General features: G+C 47.1%; 1 protein-coding gene and 1 long non-coding RNA gene across 3 annotated transcripts in view; both read right to left on the minus strand.

Moving 5' to 3' along the window:
- Window positions 1–22,747, minus strand: part of GPC3 (glypican 3) — a 144,826-nt gene that overhangs the window by 27,011 nt on the left and 95,068 nt on the right. For both annotated transcript variants that reach the window (XM_068697025.1, XM_068697026.1), the window contains exon 6: window positions 18,849–18,969. In XM_068697025.1, coding sequence (XP_068553126.1) covers window positions 18,849–18,969 — 121 coding nt within the window. The remainder of the gene's footprint in view (window positions 1–18,848; window positions 18,970–22,747) is intronic.
- On the minus strand, window positions 7,576–9,758 carry LOC137863914 (uncharacterized). Its single transcript, XR_011101219.1, has 3 exons — window positions 9,607–9,758; window positions 8,373–9,443; window positions 7,576–8,240 (listed from the first exon to the last, which is right to left on the minus strand). It is a non-coding gene; the product is annotated as an uncharacterized lncRNA (long non-coding RNA).

Genomic DNA, 22,747 nt, shown 5'->3' on the forward strand with positions numbered 1-22,747 from the left:
AATCTCATTCTTTACTCTTGAAGTACAGAGGATGCTAGTCTAAGTTTTCGGGATCTGCAAGAAAAGAGCAGCTCAGAAAATCAAGCCCACCACGTCCAAAGAAGACTTAGACTGACAGACCAGTCATTCAGTCCTTTGGCAGAGCATGAAGTGGACATGAGAAAATAAAACAAAGAGCTGCTCTCAATCTCAGCCAGAAGTACTGGCCCAGTAATGCCCTTAGCATTTCCAGGGGCACTGACACCACTTTGGGCAACCAGGACAGCTCCATACACCACGAATCCTACCACAGAGGTGCAAAGAGCCCTCGTCCCAGCATAGCCCTGCCTAAGGCAATCAGCACAGTGATGACGAGAGCACCTACAAACATTCTCCCCCACAGCCAGGCTTTTCTTCCAAACCTCTCACGTTTCCTGATGTATTTTTGAAGATGCTTGTAGAGATGAGCTTTCTAACAGCAGTGGATTAAGGTAGGATTTAACTTTGCTAGGCAGTGACAGAATCTGTAATCCACACAAAGCAACTCTGGTATTTTCAAGCAGAAAAACACTTCCAGTGCTTTAAAGTCAAGTCCTAACTAATCATGACAGGTTGCACATTGCTGAGATGAAGATTTGAATACCTCCACTGAATACAGGGTCAGGACTGCTTTCAAACACGGGTGGGAGCTCTCAATGCTGCCCCTTCACGGTGCATGGTAGGATTAGACATCTTTAAGATACTGGCTTCCTCTTCCCACTGACTTTTCTGATTATGCTATTGCTAAAAGAACCCAGCTATTTCATCATAAACCCAGCTTCACTTTGAAAGTGTGAGTCAGCCCATTAATATATGCTGAAAATTTCTATCACTACCACTACACTGTTAAAAGCCTTCTTGAATTTAATCTCAGTATTAAGAAAAATAACAAAAAGGATAAGTAACAGAAGATATTGCAAAATGGGAGCCTTCTGCTTACTTCAGGGGTTTAGTTGTTTCCAACTATTGCAGCAATATGCGTGCCTTTAAAGGCATTTTTTAATATCTGGAATCTAGGTTATATTTTTAAACTATTAGGCTAGCCTTAGAAAACAGTTCCTAAAATATTTAGCTGCTGAAGTTTATACAGCCTTGGAGGAATGCTTTCAGCATCTGGCTCTCTGTCCACGGCAATGTCCACATACCTTATTGTTTATATTAGAGTAGCATAGCATAATGAAAAACAAATGGCTCGACGTGAGACCACTTCGGTTTTCCTGGCCATGCTGTCTGTGTGCGCCGTGCCCCGCGGGCAGAAGCAACGCGGCAAACCTCTCCTTTGGGCATGCTGCAGTCTGCCCTGTTCCACAGCCGTGCTTTTGTGAACAGAAGACAAAAGGACACTGCAAGAAAAGGTGGTGGTGGTGTGTGTGGGGAGTGTTCCCTGCTGCATTTCTCCCCTCCCCAAAAGCATCCTGTAGCCCTGCAGGGGCTCAGAGCTGGGTGATACAGACCCACAAAGGTCCACAGCAGGGAGCAGTCGAGGACAAGGACACCCCAGCACCACCATAAGCATTTTGGCAACTGCAGCATTAACCTGATATTTCTTCTCAGAGCAAACAGCAAACCAGCCGTGCCCACACACCCTGAACCAGGGATGGCCTGGCTCCACACCCGCGTTAGGAGGTAAAATGCAGCTCATCCCCCCGAAACTCAGAGAAGCTCAGGGGATGAGTTTCCGTGGCCTTCAACAGGCTTTGGCTCAAAATGTCCAATTCGCTCTTCAGGAGCTTAATTTTATTTAGATATTTACGGGCCTTTCCCAGAATATTGTATGACCACAAAAAAAAAAAGCAAAGCAAATGCAGAGTTGGGTGCAGCACGGAGCAGACCTCACACAAACCAAACACGGCAACTGCTCAGGCCTTATCACTCTTTGCATTTCTCTCTTCCAAACTAAGCCCCCAGTGTTTATGAAATGTTTTTAGGGGAAATCGTGCTCAAAGGCACGTCGTGCACTGGCTCTTGCTGCTGAGCCTGGTGTTTCTCACACGCCATGGCACCGCGAGACCTGTACCCCACTCCTGGCAGTGACGCCTTGTTGGCCCTCCCGCAGGCTGCAGCAGTGCTGCCCCCCAGTTACCACACACCTTTTGGGCATGGACATCAAACCCAAATGTCAAAGGGGGACCAAGAAGCACCATGGTTCATGCAGCCACGTGCCACGGACAGACAATGCCTGTCAAATCCTGCAACGCATCTTTACACTGCAAATAAGGAATTCAGCAATAAATAAGCTCACTGTAAATAAGGACTTGGTAAATGACAGAGCTAACAGCGTTCCTCAGAGCAGTTAATCAGCTGAAAATATAATGTGGGTGTCCCATACCGGTTAGGGCTCATTGCCCCAGTACACAACCACTAAAAAAGGACACACAAAAAAGCCCCTTGTGGACCAAGGGGACTGCAACCATGTGGCTACAGGATGCTCACTTCTGCATCTGAGGCATGGAGCAAAACAGCAGGGACCTCACCATACATGTCAGCAGCATAACTTTCATTACTCACATGAAACAGTAGAGGCCTAAGGAACTTTCTAGCAGAGAGAATTAAGTTCTGGGACATTTTCAGATTTAATAAGCTTAGCAGGGGGAGGGGGGGTTGGAGGAGGTCGGGGGGGAACCAGAATTTTTCAATTGTTTGTTTTCAAACATTGAAATTACTGAGCATTTCTTGTATTACTTTTTTTTTTTTTTTTTTTTTTTGGCACGCTATAAATTAGCAGCTTAATTTCTCTGCCTTTGTAGCCATAATAAAATGGGAACTTTCTAAAAAATGCCACGCGGGCCTCACAAGCTGCACGTCCCTGTGCAGTGGCTGGTGGCCACCCCATGCTGCTCCTTCCTCCACACAGCACAGCCAGGAAGCGGGTGCAGAGGGAGCAACATGAAACACAAGCACAGCCCTGGAGCCCTCTGAGCACGAATGTAACCAGAGCCCCTCTACACACCACAACCCAGGGTTACCACTCACAGGACTCCAGTGAAGCCCTGGCTTTTAACCTGGCTTTATCTGAAACAGTTGGTGCAGTCTACAGCAACATCTGGAGAAAGTGCAGCATCCTCAGCCACGGGGAAGGGAAGGTACGGATGTGGCCAATGCAAGCTGATGGTGGTGTGCAATGGGCACAGTGATGCTTGCAGGCATCGAGACATCCTCAGCCCTGCAAACCTGCCTAGGCATCAGCAGGTGCCTTCACTGTCTCAGCCAGCACCTTTTCTCTAGGAGAGGGGATGTGCTGCAGCAAAACATGACCAGGAAAAATGCTTCAGGAAATAAAATGCTACAGAAGAGAAGGTGATCCAGGGAAGCAGTGAAAAATGAGAGGCAAAGGAGGTTTGCTTTTGCTGAAAGGCCACCCCTAAGCAGCCAAATTAGATGTAATGACTCCCATGCAGGCCTTGTTTGCCACGAAGCTACAGCCAGAGCATCAGCCACAGCCACACTCAACTACCATTACACAACCTCCACCATGGTCTGCATGCTTTATGAAATTACATTCAGTGGACTGAACATAGCTTCTCTGTCCTTAAATAGCAACTGGAGCTGACTACTACCCTAACATTACCGTTTATTCATGTCCTGTGGTTTAAAGCCTATAGTAAGAGGCAGGAAAATACATAGTCCAGTGATCACTAAAGTAGTATGTAACAGTGAGATAGCTTTAACTTAATCACAATTCACCCAGCTGCAAGAGTTTACAATCATATCTGCTCTTCTTTGCTAAACCATAATGGCAAAAATACACTATAATGTATCCAACGTAAATGAGAGAGCTAATTGTGGGAGTCTGCGCGCATGCACATGTCTCAGAGGTGTCTGCGGGGCATTCATCTCCCATCTGCACAGTAACCACGGAAAGAAACACGTGGGACACATCCTTTGCTCCTGACTACGAGTTCCACCAGCTCAGACGTGCATCAGTTTTACTTCCAAGCTCATGCTTTTAAATCATGCCCCCACCCTGGACACAAGGGCATTGGCACAAGGGATGCCAGGCAGTCCCAGCTGGTTTCCATATAAATATTTGTTCCTTGGCTTGTCCTGTGGTCTCCCTGAAGCTCAAAAAACAAGCCAGATCAGAACAGTGTGCCGAGCATTTCTGCAAGGAAAGCTCCCTGGGGCGTCCCAGCATGATTTATACAATTATTCATAACCATACAGTGACCAGACAAAAACAGATGCAGCAACACAGGGTAATGACTCAGCTGGATTTGGACAGGCCACCGTATGTTGAAATCTTTATAACTCCTCATTCTTAACAACCACTTCACTCAGAGCTCACCATCCCACCAGCCCACTGAGCCACCTGGTCTTGTTTTTCCAATTTTAACATAAACAGTGAGAGCTGCAACATACTTTTTATCATTAATCTCCCGTCTCCAAAAAGAAATCAACATTGTGTTCCTTGGACTGTAGTTTAATAGCCTTTTTTTCATTTTGGAAACTATGCTCCCAGTATTGCAAATATCAATTTGAGCAATACCAAAATTGTGCCCACAAATTCAGATAAAATATCAGCACTGAGATACAAGCAGTGTGCTCCTTTAGGGCAGAAATCATCCCTTTCAACACACTTCAAAAATATGTAAAGTAAATAGAACAGCCAAACAGATTATTACGGGGAATAGAAGACTTTTAGAAAAACATTTAATTCCTTCATAAGTTTAGGCGGGAAGTCTGATTGATATTTGTAATCTTTTGGTGGACAGAGCTGTCATTTAATTTAGCTTGCATGACTGAAAAAATTTAATAAAAGTGTTCCACTGAGTTTTACTGAAATTCTTCGCATGTTTTTAGTAAGCCTCTGGAATACGATCAAACCTAAAACGCTGGAGAGGATGGAGACTGATCTTGCAGCTAAAATAATATTCAGAATTGCAATATACATTTAACAATCGAGCATCCACATCCAGAATGCTGTATTGCAGAAACTCTCTGGATGCCCAGCTATGTACCGCTCCGCATCATGAAGAGGACACTGGGAACCAAACCCAGCAGTGAAAGCCAACCTCTGGCTTCTGGCTCTGCTAGAAACCTTTCAGAAACTCAACTCAAGCTACCAACTCAGGACTGTCCACAAAATTTTGGATGCCATCCTTCAGGAGCCTTGGTAAGAAAGAGTTTTGCAGGAGCAACGCTCTTCTTTCTCCTTGCATTATGTAAGTCGCCTACTCCGACCACATGCTTCCCAACACCCAACACAAAGGCCACCATACTTCCATACTTCCCACACAACCCCTGAGATTCCCAGTAGGTCAGGTTTTTCCATTTTAAATTCCAGTCTGCTGAAAACATTGTCGGGGGGGCATATATCTTATAGCCAATCCTAACCTTTACATTTGCAACACTGAATAATTTATGGGTGGCTTTTAAATCAGGGCAGCATCATGGGAAAAGTGCAGATTTTCACACGATACTGTTCCCTGTTAACAGCTCATTACAATGTACAGAAGTATATTCCCATTATGAAATACAGCTGGGGTTGTTTTGCTTATGAAGGTCATTATCTGATCACAAGCGAGAATCAAGGCAAGGAACCCATTTTAAAAGCCTAAAGTTGTGGACTTTTCAAAAACTCATGTGTTTTGAATTTTGTGGCCTGATCACGCACAAGCATGCAACAGGGAGAATCGATTCTCTCCACTTCCTTTGCTTATTAGTCCTAGAAATAGCATGGAAAAAATTATCTTTTATTAGCAAATATTTTCTTTATTATTTAACCAATCCTCATCACTGGATGCATTGATGCCCTCCCCTCTGCTTTCCTATTTCCCAGCTCCGTTCCTTTCTATCCCTTCTGTGGACAGACTGCCTTGGCAGCACAGGAGCATGCACAAGCCGAAACTTGATGCAGCATCAATAGCATCAATTTTACTTGCTTCTTTCTGAGCTCTAGAGAGCTTTCTCTGTCTTGGACAGCAACAAAACACTACACGTATTACAGAAAAACTCAATGTTCCCTGGCACCAAGTACCAAATGCCACTAAAAATAAGGGAATTTAAAGCTTTGTAAACTGTAAATACCAGGATCTGTATTTCTGCCTTGCAAGACTGGGTGCATGCATGCATGCACAGACAGGCATCACTGCCCTTCCAACACCGTTAGCCTGCGGACAGAAGAACCCATTTCAGCAGCAGGACAGTCAAACTGGCAGCTTTGTTATGGCCCTTCTGGTTGGATACATCTTGACAGTACAGATGAGGCAAAGAAGAAGCCTGTTCCTAATTGTACTCCTATTTCAAGCTCAGCACAAGGAGCAATTGCTAATCAAATGTTAATAAACTGGAAGTAGGCTTTGGACCTGGAAAAGCCATTTTCAGTGCTTAGAAAAACAATGTGTTGGGCATGTCAGCTGTTTTATCAGCTGCTTGAAAAGCAAAATCTGCACTTCCCCGTGCTGCTGCTTCAAACCACCTCAGGTTTTGCACTGCTGAAACGATACTCAGCAGATCAGGTCCCAGCCAGCATCACACTCCTGCTCAGGGCAAGGAGGGCTCAGAGTTTGTATCGTACTCTCCAGACACAGAAGTATTTTACTCTCCTTTTAGTAGGCCCCTCATAATGCTGTTTCCTGGAAGAATCCCTACCGTGCTCACCTTGGGTCCACCAGCACAGCAGGACCCCTTTTACTACCTTCACAGACTGCAGAGAAGATGCTCAGCTGTCAGTAAACCAGGTTTTCTGGTCACTCTCCTGATAGCACAAAGAAGCTGGTGACAGCACTGAATTATTGGCCAAAGGGTTGCCCTACTTTATGGATCATCAGCTTAACTCTAGATTAGCTATCAAAACTGACAATATCCCTATGGGTAAAAGAAGACAGATAAAGACCCCTAAATGCTGGCAGTAATTAAAATGAGTCCACACTGGACAGTAAATCTCTGTCAGCAGCAGAAGGGGCTGCCAAGCCGTTATGAATTGCTGCAGCTTGGTGACTGCTGGCTGGTGCCCGGGACAGGATGCTCCTGCAGGTGTGAAGGTTTAAGCCCTCCCTGGCACCAGGATCGGCTCCTGCCTGCTCTCCCTCAGTACAGGAGGTGTCACTTCCCTGGCCCCAACAAATGCTTGTTCATCACAGGGCACACATGAAAAAGAGATTACCCGGGCTTTACGACCAGCTCATTCACCTTATAGGCAGTTCCTTCCCCTTCCCCACGCAGCTATTTTTGGTTTGTTTTTGTGCAGCAGTCGGAAGGACCAGAACAGCACAATGCCAAGCGGGGCCATGGGGTCCAGCCCAGCCTGCTGAGGATCTGGGGACTCCCCATCTGCTCCCAGCTTGTGCCCTGAGCCCCACATCGATGTCAATGCTGCAGAAATGTTCCTTGTGAGATGCTGCTGTTCCTTCTTCTCCTTTGTGTTCCTGATCACAAACCACCACTTCACCATCCTGTTCTACAGACCTCCTTCCACCCCCATTAAACACAGGTCTCTTTCAAACTCCAAAACCAATCATTAACTTCAACACAGTCGCATCAGGTAGTAGATAATGTTTCAGCACCTTGCTGGAGTCTATCTGAATCTTAGGAGTCCTATTCTCGCAGGAAAAAAGTTACCAGTTCTCTAGAACTAAGGTAGGAATGAAGATTTTTTTTGTTCCTGCTCCTTCTCCCCAACAAAGTTTATCCTTCTACCACCATCCACATTAGGACATGACTTCCCTTCTCCTGCCCAACCACTCTACATCACTATACGGGAGAACATGGACCAATTTGTCCACCTGCCAAGCAGCCACCCCTCAGGGGGTTGGCAAGTGAGCAAAGGAGGGGTGTGGGAGCCTATGTGGGCCAGGACCTATCCACTGCTATTATCCATATTTTCCATATTTGTTTAGTTGTGTTGGAGCAGAACCCTCCTATGCCATCCAAAAGGCACTCAGAAAATCCTAAACCACACGTCACCAGCAGATAAAAGATCAGACAACAAGCAGTGACAAGGTAGGAGCACAAGGAACAATACAGAGATAGAGGTGGAGACAACCACCTCATCACCATCACGTCATTCAGACATCAAAGCAGAGATGGCCTCGAAGGAAGGCGCCCTCAGCCTGTTGTTACCTGAGGTCAGGATGCTCCACCACAGGCCAGCGCCCAGTTTAAGTGGTGGGTACAAAAAACACAAGGCGGATGCATACGCACAGCTTCAGAGCGTGGTGCTTTTACCTCTCAACCAAGCACACATCTGGGCTTCAGTACAGTGCAGTCCCACACCAGAGCACCTAGGAAGACAGGTCGATGTTGTACCACTATCGCACCCTGAGCCACCTGCTAAAAACATTTCTCTGGGCAGGGGACCAGCATGCCGGAGGCAGGCACACAGCACAGTGCGGGTCCCTGCCACCCTCACCCACCTGCCAGCCAGCCCAGCCCCGCTCACGTCAAAGCAGCTGAGAGATTTCCTCTTGGCTCAGGCTCTGGCACACGTGGCTGCTCTCCGGCTGTCAGCGACGTCTGCTGGGGCTGCCTGAGAGAAGACATCTCGTCCTTGGCACCAGGTAAGAAACAGCAAGCCGAGAGCTGTGTCGGAAGGGTTTTTTTTTTCCCCTTTTCCTTCTGCCACTCCACAAACAAATCTGTCCCAGCAGCTTCCCCTTTTTCCCTAAAAGCTCCCAGCAGAGAGGGAATTCTCAAATCATGCATTTTTGTGTACAATGTTGTCTTGTACAGAGGTTGCTGCTAGCACACACCCCCCTCCCCATGACTTCCACCCCAAGGGGTACCCTGCCCTCCCAGGGGCTACTCTTTTTAGCTTTAGTGTTGCATTTGTTTTGTCCCAAGGCCCTGAAAGCTCAGAAAGCAACTGCAAAGAGCTCTGCTGAGCATCCCCAGCTCCACAGGGCTGCCACAGGGGACCCAACAACCACCTTACCAGCCACTTACCTACTACCAGACAAGAGAACCCTAGTGCACAGACAATTACTGAGCTGTTGATTTCAGCAGAGATTTAAATTATGCAGGAGGAGAAAGACCCATAGCTAACAAGATTGTGGGTATCCACCATGGGAAGAGAGAGTAGCCAGCCTTCCCTCCTGAGGACACACCAGGGCAGTTGGTGCCTTGCTGAGCCCTGGACATGTACTTAGGAGCTTGGGGGCCACCTCTGCCATCCGCCAGCCACCGTTCTGTCCATCAGCCCTGTGCAGAAGGCAAAGCTGGGACACGGGAGCAGGGCTCTGCAGGCAGGACACTGCTGGAGAAGGCGCCCAGCTGGAGCGGGGAGCCCAGGGCCCCAGGCCTTGCTGCCACAAGTATTTATGCACTTCACATTAAACAGGCACTCGACTGAGACAAACCAGACCAGAAGTAATCCCAGGAACGGGGGGTCTCCAGCCTCTATGGTCCCTAATTAATGGCTGATGGCTGGGCTGGCTCCTGGGCAAGGTCACCACACTCCTCTGCACTCAGAGCACGGCTGCTGCTTGCTGAAACCCAAAGATTTAACTTCAGAAACACAGCTTTTCAAGTGTCAGTACTGGCATGTGCCTCCTAGGATAGGCCTACAAACAAGAGGAAACATCCAGGGTCCATCATGGACCCTGCTGATGCACTGGGGTGCAATTTATCATCATTACTGAAAGTACCCACCAAAAGCAGAGCCTGCAAGGTTCAGTATCCTGGGGAGAGCAGCAGGCAAGAGGAGCCCTGCCTGGGGTGATTCTCCCACACAGATGCACAGCCACCAGCTGACACAGCTCACCATTTAAATTAGATTTAAAACTGGTGACTTTATATCCTCCCCCAGAGAGACTCAACACTCGCAGAGGAAGCCCTGAAATGTACCTACACAAGTCTCATCCTCCACATTTAGGAGCAATGCACTGTCCGAAAAGGTCAACACTCTCGTTCCCCACTCACATGCAAGAGACACTTGAAGGGTCCTGCCAAGAATAAAAAGTAATTTCCTGCCCATCATGAGAGGTCTTGATTACAGGACACCCATCCTCAGCCAGCTGTCCCTCAGTTCCCCTTGCTGACAGTGCTCCACAAGACAGCATCTTCTTACATGTGTCCTCAGAAAAAAACAGCTGAACACATTTTCTTCTTTTAAATACTGTTCCCTCACAATACAGACAAGCAAGGCCATAGACAATAAATATTGCCGCAACCTAACCTTCCCTGTTTGCTCTCAAGTTTTATGTGCCGCAAAGGCCATTTATTGCAGCACACGCTACAACAGCAAGAGCACTAAAATATAACCTGGCCTTTGCAGTTAGTTACATGTCAAAAGCAAGCTAAGAAGTTTAAAGAGCAAGAGCATTAACTGAAAAAGTCTTCCTGAGCCATGCTGGCTATTTACACATGCACCAACACACGCAGGTTAAAGCAGCCTTATTGACAAGGGAAAGGGTTTGCCAGAGCAGAGACCTGCCTAATTACAAACAGCTGCTTTGTCAGCAGGTGTAACAAAAGGAGCAAGATTGCAAATCATTCATTACCAAAAACATACAGAACTTCTTTCACTTTCTGACAGCAGCATGGCTTGGTTGAAAGCTCACGGGGCTGCAGCAGTCTATGCTGGCAGCTACCTCCAAGGTGGGACAGAGCACTGGGAGAGGTCCCAGGAGCATCTCCTGTTCCCTGAATCATGGTGTACAGGTACAGCTCTAGGTCCAAGCAGGGCTGTTGCAGGTGGCACAGCTCACAAACACCTCGTGCACGCCAAAGTGCAGCTCCCAGCACAGCCTCCTGGAGCCTGCAGGAAGAGAGCGGCCGGCAGGACCTCGAGATGGAGCTGGCCCAACCTGCCCAAGGCAAATCTGACTTCATTGCTTTTTCCTCCCTCCCCCGAGAACACGGCTGCTATGTGGTTACACACCACAAGCTGGAATCAAAAGTAACATTATTGTTAGCGGGCCTTTTTCTAAAGAACAAAGCAATCAGGTTTGTTCTGCGGCCAAGATGACCATAGGTTACCTTCCAGGCCTGTTCTGGAAGATGAAGATTAGCTCCCACAATCCCAATCCTCTGTCTGGACCACATTTTTAAAACCTTGACATTAAATCAAATTCTAGAGAGAAATGCAAAAATGAGAGACCTACCAGTCATCTCACCAACTCCAGAGAGGGCTGTGTGCTTCGCTACTGTAATTACATTTCAAAGAAAAGGAGCTGGGGAAAGTTTTCCCAGTCCCCTACTAAAACCTTGGCCCCCAGACCCCTCAGCAAACAAACTGCCTCTGTTGGCAAAAGCCAAGGACCGAGGGCCATCACTTCTACGGGGAGGAAGCAACCCCTGCTTTGAGAAGCCCTCAGGAAGCACCTGACCTGGTGCTGCTGCCCCATGGGCATGCATGGGCAGCCAGGGACCACTGGAGAGGACACCCACCTTGGCCGTCTTCTACTGATCACATTACCAGGCTGAGTCACAGCACAAGGTGATATTTGAGATGATCAGCGAGGCCCAGAATAACTGTAATTAATTGTTCATTTGGTATCAACGGATCCACTTGTTTTGCTACACAAGGATTCCTCCAGGTTTGTTTCCTCCACAACAGGATAAACTCCAGTGCTGGTACAGGATATCTGGTGTTTGTTTTAAAGTGCTGCTGTGCATCAGCTGCTTGTTTTGGACACAAAGGAAAATTAGTCCCTTTTAAAGGTGTTTTTCTCCCCAGCTGATTTCCATCACATTGTTTGAAGGACACACCTGAGGCACCTGCCTCTCCGCATCATCCCCCCTGGAGCTGAAGCCACAGGGGCAAAGTTGAATCCCTTTTCTTACACAGGACTGCAGCAACAAGGGAATTTCAGGGAAGGTGAGCAATAAAATGCTATTTATGTTACCTAAATGCTCTGAATGCCAAACAAACTGATGCGGAAGCCATCCGTAACACCAAGCCATCCAAGCTCAGCCACCTCCGCTTCCCGGTCTTGGTGGATTGCAGGCTGGATTTCCTTGCTGCACAGGAAAACTTTGCTGCTCCTACAGTCACAACCAAGCTAAAGAACCATTCTGATGCCAGATAAGAGGCGAAACACCACTGGTGAGCAACACGACTACTAGATAGGAAAGTGGCATTAGTAAAAAGGAAGTACAGGTGAGGCTTTCTTTTTTCCACACAAATGCAGGAGACACGGAGCTTTACAAGTGCCTTTCCCGCGTGTTCCTGAAATTCATTGCTGGTGAAATGGAAAGTCCGCAAGGAAACAGAGTGAGTCCTGTCTTGAAAAATGACAGCTCTGTAGTTCCACTACATAGAAGTAAGAAAAAGAAGTACATGTGGGGATGGACCAAAGGACTTGGCTGCTCTGAGGAAAATCTTACAGTGAATTATTTTCTCTAAGAAACGGACAATATGGGGCTTCTAGGATGCTGACAGTTTTGCTACTGCCTTCAATAAAAGCAACAGGTCAGTAACAGACAGCAGTCTTAACTTCAGCACCCGGGAGATGCTCAGGTCCTCAAGCACAGCCAGGTTCTAGCATCACTGAGCACAGCCAGAAATGTGACTATTTACCCCTCTTTCCTTACTTAAAATGGGAAATACCTCACATTCCACAGCAAATTTAACTGCCGCAAGCAGTAAAAGCATGGGGCTTAACAGTGCACCCGTTACGCTCCTCCATCTCGTGCAAGACCATATGTAAAACCAGCAAGAAACTTCAGCAGACAGAGCCCAGATTACAAGTTAGCCAGTTACCGTCTGTTTAAAAACACACGCACAAACACCGACTTCAATTAATCTCGGGCTGTTAAAGAAAACCCATTTAGGGTGACCTACGGGTACAGCGTTCCCACAACAAACCCGATAAAGCAGGGATGTTTGCAGATACAGCCCTGACGCACGATAGCTGGCGCAGGCAAGCGGTGCTTCATGCTGAAAGCAAGAAGGAGGGAAAGAATGTTTTTGGATTTAAAAACCTTCCAAACAATAAAATACATTAAAATTTAATTATGTTCTAGTTAGAGAGGGTCACACTTCCCCTGATTTAACTGGCCTGGCAAAATCCTGTAATTGCCACTTCCATATGGAGTTGGAGGCTGCAAGAGAGCATTTACAGTGGTGTGTTAACAAGAGCTGAGGCACAGCTCAAAAGGACAACGTCGTTACTCTTTAAATACCAGGCCTAGACTTGGTGGAGCTATAGATTATTTTGTGCAGTAAAAGAGGAATTAACTGATCCATTCCAAAATGCATTTATCATTAAAATAAAAATCTTCTGTCATTTTATTTAATAGCCTTAGTAAGAAATAATTGCAATGTCTGGTTGCTTTCAACAACATGTGGTTTTAATATTTTAATTGTTACAAACTGTTTAATAATGTTGAACAAAAGGCGTGTCCAATTATTGTGTTTATTAACTTTTCTTTTGAGGACTTGATAAATTATATTACACATATACAGTGCTTCAGATACTGTAGTGTTAACTTACTAAATTTGAAAGTGGAAAATCAGCCAACAGTGACTCGTTTTGGTGCAACTTAAATATTGTATTTGCGAGTGACAAGCATTATGTATCACTTCATTTAACAATCTAGTAGTTTGTGCATTTTTCTAATTATTGTGCTGCTTTATCTAGCTAGGGAATTAAACTACGGTGGGAATAATAAACCTCACAAAGCCTAACAGGCCACAGAGAGACATGATTCCACCGAATCTGTCAAAGTCAAGCATTTTTTTCTGAAGGGGAACTATATTCCTGAAAAGTCCTCAGCTCCCAGGGTCTCCCACTATAGACTTAATAGTTTTCCCCACTTTGAGCCGGCTGGGACAGCACCTGGCAAGGCTTTTCCCGGGACTTGACAACTCCCTTGGAAGCACCCACCAGGGTGAGCCACCTCTGCACGCCAGCTCTTGGGGCACCCCACAAGGACAGCTATCTCCATACCAGTCACAGGTTTCCCCATGCAGGGACCAGATCCGACCCCTCTGCTGCCCAAGAGTGGCCCCCCATCACCGGTCCCCAGTGCTCGGACACACTCTGTATTTTGAGCGAGAGGCCTGAGACGCGTTTGGGCATCGCGCTGTTCCCAGGCCTATTTTGTTTACATTTGATTCAATCAAGTTGTGGCCTTTTGGCCTCTTTCCAAATTAACTTCTGGGTGACCTCCGCTGTGCCCTCTCCCAGCAGCAAGGCCTCCGAGAAACAGGCCATTAAACCTACAAACAAATATTGGATATATTGCTTGATCAAGCCAGCTTCAAACATAGCTATTTAACCCCCGGCACATGCTTTTGCAAACTAAGTATATTTTGTCTTCAGTCATTCACCCTTCTTTGCCTACTTTTTTTTTTTTAATTCCGTCTAGAGCTCCGTGTTTTACTGCCTCATAAAACTTCAAAATTTTGTTCTCATCCTCCCGTAAACCCCACGAAGAGCAGCGCAGGGCCCGTTCACACGGATCTTGCTGCAGGGCTGGGTCTTTACACCGAGCACGTGAAGAAAGGCAGCAAGATCCTACCCTGTGGATCAGCCATAATACTCCAAGAAATTGTGTGTTCCCCCTATTTCCAAGGAAATAAATCAAAGTTGGTTTCTCAGGGTCTGTGAAAGCATATAGCCTGGACTCCAATCCCCAAAGGGTTGGTGTTTTTTATTTTTTTTTTTTCCAAGAGCTTATATGGTAGTTGGATTTCTGGCTAGAGAATATGCAATATGATAAAAACACAGCCCCTATACAGGGTAATAAATTACAGATTGTTTGATGTGGAAACCAAAGAACTGTCAAACTCCAGTATATCTGAAATATTCTAAATGAGCCCTTAACTCCAGTGTCTGGAAATGTACAATATGTTTCCAGACCCTTCAATCTTGTAAAGGCCCATCTCCCCCACTTAATTTTCCTTTTATGGATTTTATTCTTCATTTTTAGTGGATTTTTTCCCTTCCTCTTTCAAAACTGTGCTCTTCCTCTTCGAGATAGTCCTATGATAAACAATAAGAATTATCTAACTGTAGAAAGGAATCAGAAGTGGGCCCAAGCTTAATTTTTAGGAATGCTGTTTTGTCACAGACTTTGTATGGGATGTCACCTCCTCACTTCATCTGCCCACTCATAGAACAGGGACAGCTACTGCTGCGGCTAACTGGGCTGCTTTGCAGGTAAGTGCAGTAAGGACAGGGGAAAGCATCTGGGTAGAAACGGTGTCAGAGCCCTGCAAGCACCACAGGGAGTGCACAAGCAAGCTGAGGACAGAGAGAAAGAAAAAGGAGATCCAAGAGCATCACCCTGGCTGATCCAGTACCCGCAGTCTCCATCCCAGCTGCATGCTTGCATCAGCATCACCCAGGTCCACTCACCCAAACCTTTCTTGGTCGGAGGTCACTGACAGGGCAGAGCATCCAAGACATGGGACATGAGGCACGGTGGCTCCCACCTCCACACATATCTGTTAAAACTTGAACTCATCCCCATCTGTCAGCCATCCCCGTGGGGAGGGGAAACTTGAGTGACCAGAGGAAATAACTCATTTGCACAATGCTTTTTGCCTAGGGTTGCTATCAAGTCACAAAGAAACTGAGCAAGACCTTGTGCTGACAATGAATAACCTCTCACTTCCAATATAGTTTCATGTGTGGGATGAGTGAAAACCCTTCTAGCCAGAAACAGACCCCATCCACTCTGGGAAATAAAAGTTAGGAACCAATTCCAACTCATTTTCCTGAAGGCGACCCTTGGCCTCCCAGCTGAGATAACAATGCTAATATTTATGGACGGGCTATTCCTGCCTCTGGACACAGAGCAAAAATAACTCAAATCACAACTTGGTAGACACATCTAACAGAACTGAAAAAGGAATCTTTGCTTCCAATACAGTAATAACAAACCATCTCGCCCACCAATGCAAAAAAAAAAAATAGCACCACCCACAGTCACACATGCACACGAAAAAAAAGTGGTCTGGAGTTCTGATATGATGAGTAGGCATCAGCAATTGTGACTCATCCAGAAAGAACTGACCTGAGACAACACACCACTCAGACAGCCATGCTTCATTCATTTATTTATCTTAGCTTGATAAAAGATGCTTAGACCAAGCTAAAACAATCTGGAAAATTTTTTGACATTCCCTTTCTCTATGGGTTAAGTTTTCTGTACTCTTTTTAGCCACTGTGCATTTGGTTCTAATGCACAAATAACATTCTCAAACTGGAAAAGTTTGAAAAGGATTTCTCATATATGCATATGCTTACACAGATTCAGTTTGAGAAGACTCCTGAGCAAGCATTATTTCCTCCCTCCTACAACATATTTGCCAAACTCAAGCAAACTTGAAAATTTGGTGTACTGATGAAAGAACACACATTTTTCAGCAGCATGAGCAGCCTGAAGTAAACTGAAGCCAAAGCACCAGCAAGTTGCAGACATTGGCAAAAAACTACAAGAAAATGCTGTGGAACTCTAACAAAAATTGCACCAACTAGCACGGTTCCTGAGTCTACCAGTATGAGTGAAAACTGACCTGCATCTCCAACACAAAAAAAATGGGGAGGATTTCATTAAGTTGTGCTCGACAAATAATATACTGGTAGTCACATGGGAAACCAGTTGAGAACTCTGAGCGCTACACGAATTCTTTTTTTCCAAAAAGTCTGAATGTTTGCAAAACCTCAGAAACCACTGTCCATTGAGTTTGGTAGATACTGAGTTTTTCACCCTTCCCGAGCCTAGGAGCCCACACTTTCCCAGATCTGAAACCAACACCTGAAAAACAACTGTAATTCATCCAGAGTTGTTCCTTTCACATTTCCTACTCTTTAGCATCCAAGATGTGTTCCAGATGTGAAGCAGATCACAAAACTTCAGCAGGCCAAGAAAAGAAGTGTGATGGTGAGCTCTGCCACCCAAAATCCCTAATTTAAGTAACATCCACAGTTATTTTACCAGTACATAAGCTGCTTACCACTGATCCTCAGTGTGAATAGCTAGGTTCATAACTAACTTTCACAAGTCACTTTACATTTCCTCCTGATTTTATTCTCAATTCCCCTCCTTCTCAAACATAACTTCACAGGAGGGGTTGATTTTTTCAAACTCTTACAATTTATGCCATCCAAATCAAAACAACTCATCTGCTCGCTACAACTTTCCAGTCTGATACTGCGAACAAGGGAGAGAGCTGTAAAAGACCATGACTGAGCTGACCACGTTCACCCACTTACCCCTATTCTTCTCAGAGCAGGAGCTGACACAGACAGGCTGCTGCTGTAAACAGCTGCATTCAGCCAAGTTATGTTTACCCAGGGTCCCTCGTTCCACAAAGCTTAGCTCCTCAGCAGCCTGAACTGTTCAGCGAAGACCTAACTTGACCCAATCTGGCAGCCAGCATTTCACAACCACTTTATGTCAGCAGTTTCAAGTACGCTAATAACCATGTTTTGTTCGGTGCGACTTTCTCACTGTGAACGGCAAAATATCATTATCACCTGCAGGTTGAAGCCTGCCCTCTACCCCATTTAATAGGGAGCTGATTATGCTATTCTCTCTCCCCCCCCCCTTAATAATTACAGGCTGTGGGCAGATGGCACATCTTTTCCATGCAGGAAGGCAGAGCAGCCTGCGCTGCCATCGCCTGTTCTGCATGCTGGGGTGCTCTCGGGGTCCCAGTGGCCCCAGTGCTCCCAGCCAGCGGCCGGTGACGTGTGCCTGCCCTGCGGGGCTTCGGCCAGGAACTGTTATCACAACAGCCCCTGGCACCCGCGGGAGCAGGAAAGCAGAGGTTAGCAGAAAAGTCGCTAAGCCAGCAACTTCAGGCAGATCAGCCCTCACAGCCCACCAGCCGGGGTGCAGCTGGGCTTTACCATGGGAAGCTGCTGCTGCTGAAAGCATCGTGCTGGAGCAAACCTGGACAAGATCCCCACCAGTAAAAGCTCTCTTGAGGGAGACAGGGCAGCTCAGCCATGTTAAAGACAGCATTATGACCTGAGTATTTTCCCAGCAAGACCCGAATGCTGTATGTTCCCAGAGAGTACAGAGGTCTAAGCTGCCAGCCTACTAGAAAACAACCCCTCTGAGAGTTACACAGTGACAGAGAGCAGAGTCCAGAGCCAGACCCCAGCCCAGCTGGGGGACAAAGGCAAGGCTGGCTCGAGTCAATACTGTAGGAGAGCTCTGGGAGGTTAAACCCTCTCCCTGCAGCACTCACACTGTGTGAAAAGCAGTTTCCCTCACATAGCTCACAGCCATTGCCAACTGAACGCAGCGCAGAGGTGTCACTTAATCCCTTGGCAGCAGCGGGGCTTCACAGACTTAACCTGGCCTGGCATGATGGGTAGAGACAAGATACTGCTTGTCCTTGCAATGATGCCAGGTCTGAGACCGTGGGAAGGAAGCTCCCTGCCTGGCAAAGAGGGTCTCATCCAGCTCTGCCACATCCCCATTAAACAGTAACTTGCTTTGACAGTGATTAGGAGCAGACATCCGAGGACACGCAGCAAACTAACAACTGACCCTCCATTCCAGCCATGAGCAAAGGCAAAGAGGACTTCAACAAGAGCTGATGTCAGACATGTGCCACACAGACCTACACCAGCACCTCGTGCTTGTGGATATCACAGCAGCACCATCTTCCCACCATACCGGGGATGAGCACTTACCAGAAGTGCACCACAAGGACACATCCAGTGCCTGGGAACAGGCTGAGCCCAAAGGGCTGCACTGTGCATGCCCTGTGGCTCCTGTTTTGCCCACAAGCTTAAACCAGGACCTGCCATGCATGCCTGGTACCAAGCTGGGCCGAAGCAGCACCTGCTCTCCACCCAGCTGCTGAAAACAGAGCTGCCCAGGGTTGTCTGGCTGAGCCCGAAGAAAGTGTGGGGGAGGCCAGACTGATTTGGAAACCACCCACTCTGGAGTCATCCCCTGCTGGCACGCCTGCAACAAACCTGGTTGATGTGTTTCAGCTTGTCAATAATCTGGCTGATCACTGGCTCGGGACTTTTCATCTTCACCTCATGGTTGCCAGGGTGAGCTTTTACTCCGTTCCTTGTGATTTGGGGGCTGTATCTGTGGAATGAGAGAATGTGGAAAGTATCTGTGAGAACAGAGGAGACCACGATGTGATGGGCTAACACAAGAGATCTTTAAAGTTCAGTACAAACAAGAGTATTCCCAAGATAAGAACCAGCCCTTTCCAAAATTGAGAGAATAAAACAGTTAATAATGACACAGGAAAGGCAGAAGATTCCTGTATATATTTCTGCTCTGCCTTTGCAAAGCAGCAAGATGATGTACTTGATCACTTGAGGACAATGAAGTCCTTTCCAGTCCATTAGTAACCAAGGAAGACGTTAAACAATATACAACAGGGATAAATATTTTCACATAACTTGCACCCAAGAGTCCTAAAAAAGCTGGCTGAGAAATTCTGGCTTGCTCATGTTTGTTTAAAATAAATCTTGGCAGACCACAGAGACTCCAGTACAAGAGTGGTAGTGTGCCCACAGCCAAAAAAAAATGAGTGGGATGACCCAGTTAACTGCAAGCTGATTAGTATAACACCAACCCCTTGCAAAATAATGACTATCACTGATGTGTGATTTCAATAATAAAGAATTAAAGCATCAGAATATAATTAATGCTGTCAACATTGCTAATGGAAAATAGGTGTTGTCAAACAAACCTGATTTCAGTCTTTGATGAGATCCAGCCTTGGGGATCAAAGTAACAGCTTCAACACAGAACATACCTTGACTTCGGTGCAGTGCTGGACTCTGCACCACACAATATCCTGATTTACACGGGTACCACCATGTCGATAAAGCACACATAAAGCAAATTAAGAGCTGGCTGAGACCACCAGAAACAGCCTCCATGGGCACCCTCCCCAGGCAGCTTGCAGGGATGCTGTGCAGAGGCAGGTGGCCAAGACAGCTCTCAGGTTTTTCATCAGCAACTAAGAAAGCAGTGTAAATGCACTGCTGCCAAATCTATGGAATGGCAAAGTTTATCAGAGTGAGGAGAAGGGAGAAAGACAGGGATCACAGCATATTTTGCTTTGGAGGAAAGCACTCCTGTGCCTGATACCTGGGTAATAGCTTGTGCCACTCAGGATGTGAGACAAGCAGCCTGCACCAACCTCAAACTGGGCTTCAGGACCACAGTAAGTGGCTGTTACCGCTTACTGCTCACAGCCAGGGCAGCAGCACACTGGTGCCTTCCTGAGCTGCGGGTTGTTTGTGTTCATTGCAGCCCCAATTACTGGCCCCGGTACTGTAAAAACACAAACCAAGCCCTCATCTCCAAGAGCTGACAGCCCAAGCACACACTGCCAAAACCCGGCACAGCCTACGAAAGCAAGATTTCGGAGATAACACCGAGCATCAGTCTGCTTTACTGTATGTTTGTTTTTCCGGTGCCGTGGGTAAACTTGATGAGCATTCCTTTCTGTGCCTCATCTCCTGCATATCGCATCCGTACCCAGCTCCCAGCACCAGCCCCGGTGACTGCCCCCACCTGCCAGCTCCCCTTCCCCTCCCCACTACTCGGTCCTTCCCCATGACAGGCAGCTCATCTCCCACAGGCTTTGTGGAGGAAGCAGGACATCAGCAGGGATTAAATTGAGGGGAGGGAGATAGGAGGGATGGTGGGGCCAGCTCAGGGAGAATGCTCTGTTGGTGAGAAAGCAATAGGCACAAGGTTATTCATCCACATGAGCTGTTGGGGTACACAGAAGGTTTTGGGGGTTTGGCTGCACTTGAACTCTTAACTAACAAGAGAGTCAGACATCCAGGGATATAAAGCCTACTGCAGATTTACACTGGTGGAGCAAGAACCTGTTCCCAGCCTGAAACATTCACATCATTCCAAAACACTGAGGTTGATTTCCACTCTGAGGCTTTTTCAGAGCACGAGTTACCCATCCACGAACGCTCAGCACTCCAGCTGCACCCCACTGCACCGTGCACTCCCCATACACCAGGCGCTGTTCCAGCAGGTACAAAACACAGCTACACCTGAGACACAAGAGCTCCCAGTTCAGGAAAGCGCTTACACGTGCTGTCAGAGGTTTGTCCTAGGCTGAAAGCTAAGTGATTTGTAGAACAGGGGCCAAAGCAAGGCAGGCTTGGACACCAGACTGAAGCAAGCCATGGCCAGGCAAAGCCAGGCTTCCCAAAGCTCAGCCAGCGGTGGGACCGTGGGCTCAGAGCACCATCTCGTGGGAAGACAGCGCTGACGCAAGCACACATCGGCTCTGGTCCGCAAATACTTGTGGACTTTAACCTTTTGCAGGGGAATAAGGCACTGGAAGCAACGAACCGTCAAACCTGCTACTTGTTTGTCACAGAGTCACCTAATGCTACTGTGCCAGGCTAACAAACACATCTGGCGACTGAACACTAACATCTATAAAAACGTGTGGCTTTTTAGATGCCAAAGAAATTTCCATTTTTGGTGTTGCTGTGAATCTAATTCAAAAACATTGACAGAACTTTAAAACACATTGCTGAAAAGTCTCCTGTGGTTTAACCAATTTAACTAGTAGGATAAATCTCCCACAGGTTTTAGTAAGAGCAGAACCATGCCCAGTTTGGTGCATGCCTAAATTATTACAATCTCTCTCCTAAGCCGTTTTACAAAGAAACTTAATAGCTTGGTTTTGAGTGGGCGAAACCCCTTCTGAAATCCAGGCAACAACTGCCAGAAAGGATTTCTGTAGCCTACACAATGTCACATAGGAGGGAGGAACACAACTACTGCATGTCAAGGTAACATGTCCAAAGACAGGACTTGTTCTGGAGAAGGCGGAGACCCCTGTGCATCCTCAGAGTCATGAGGACATCAGACCTCACTCCCCAAGGGACAAGTCTGGGGGAGAAGGAAGCAAACCTCAAAGTGCTTTCAGAAGGAACTCTGCTTAAAACAGTCCCACTGGGAAAGCAGAGTGCCACCGACTGCTGTTTCTCACCTGGCAAGGTACAAGGGGACATAATAGGCCCCACATGAACCCTTTACCTCATTGTACATAATTTGAAGCAGCACGGCAGCGGGCTCTGCAAGCTGCACGTATTGGGACTGAATCACAAAGCAGCAGATGCACAGGGACATGCTACATCTGAAGAGCCAGAGACAAGCTCCTGCATGGCTTGGGCGCTTTAGGACACACTGCATTCACGCTGCCAAGCCAAGACCTTGAGTGAGAGGTGGATACCAGCTCCCCCTTGTCAGAAAGCGGCATGGGCTGGCACACATTCAGGCACGTGGGATGCGGCCAAACCAAGGGTTAAAGACTTTGAAATGTAGCTTCAGCGAGGGATGAACATTCCTGAGATGCCAGAAAAACTTGAAAAGGCAGCTGGCATCCCTCTCTGCAGCCTGGGCCAAGCAGCCAGGCCTCCAAGGACTAACATGGCATAAGGATGCCTTTGTAGACCCCACAGAGCTGGACGACGAGGGGGTCCCAGAACAGCCCCCACACAGGAAAAGCCACAGCTCCCCTGCATCCCACCAAGTCATTAAAAGGCAGGTGGGCTCACAGGGTCTTGCAAAGCAACAGCATCACCTTCCTCCCATGTTCCCCAGCCACGGCTCAGGTAAGAAAAGATCCGAGCCATGTTGAGCCACTTTCAGCATATGCCAATAGTACAGCCCCTTCTGCAGGGTGCTAGAGCCACTCCACCAAACCCACCATACACCTCTACCAGTGACACCAGCACTGAACAGCAAATGCACAGTGGTTAAAGACTACCCCATGGTCATGAGGGTCCCTGAACTGAAGGGATATCAGTGTTGCAATATGAGCACAGTCTGGCTTCCACTTCATAAGCAAAGCCCAAAATACTTC

The sequence above is a fragment of the Anas acuta genome, chromosome 13 (genome assembly GCF_963932015.1).
Source record: "Anas acuta chromosome 13, bAnaAcu1.1, whole genome shotgun sequence".
Classification (NCBI taxonomy): domain Eukaryota; kingdom Metazoa; phylum Chordata; class Aves; order Anseriformes; family Anatidae; genus Anas; species Anas acuta.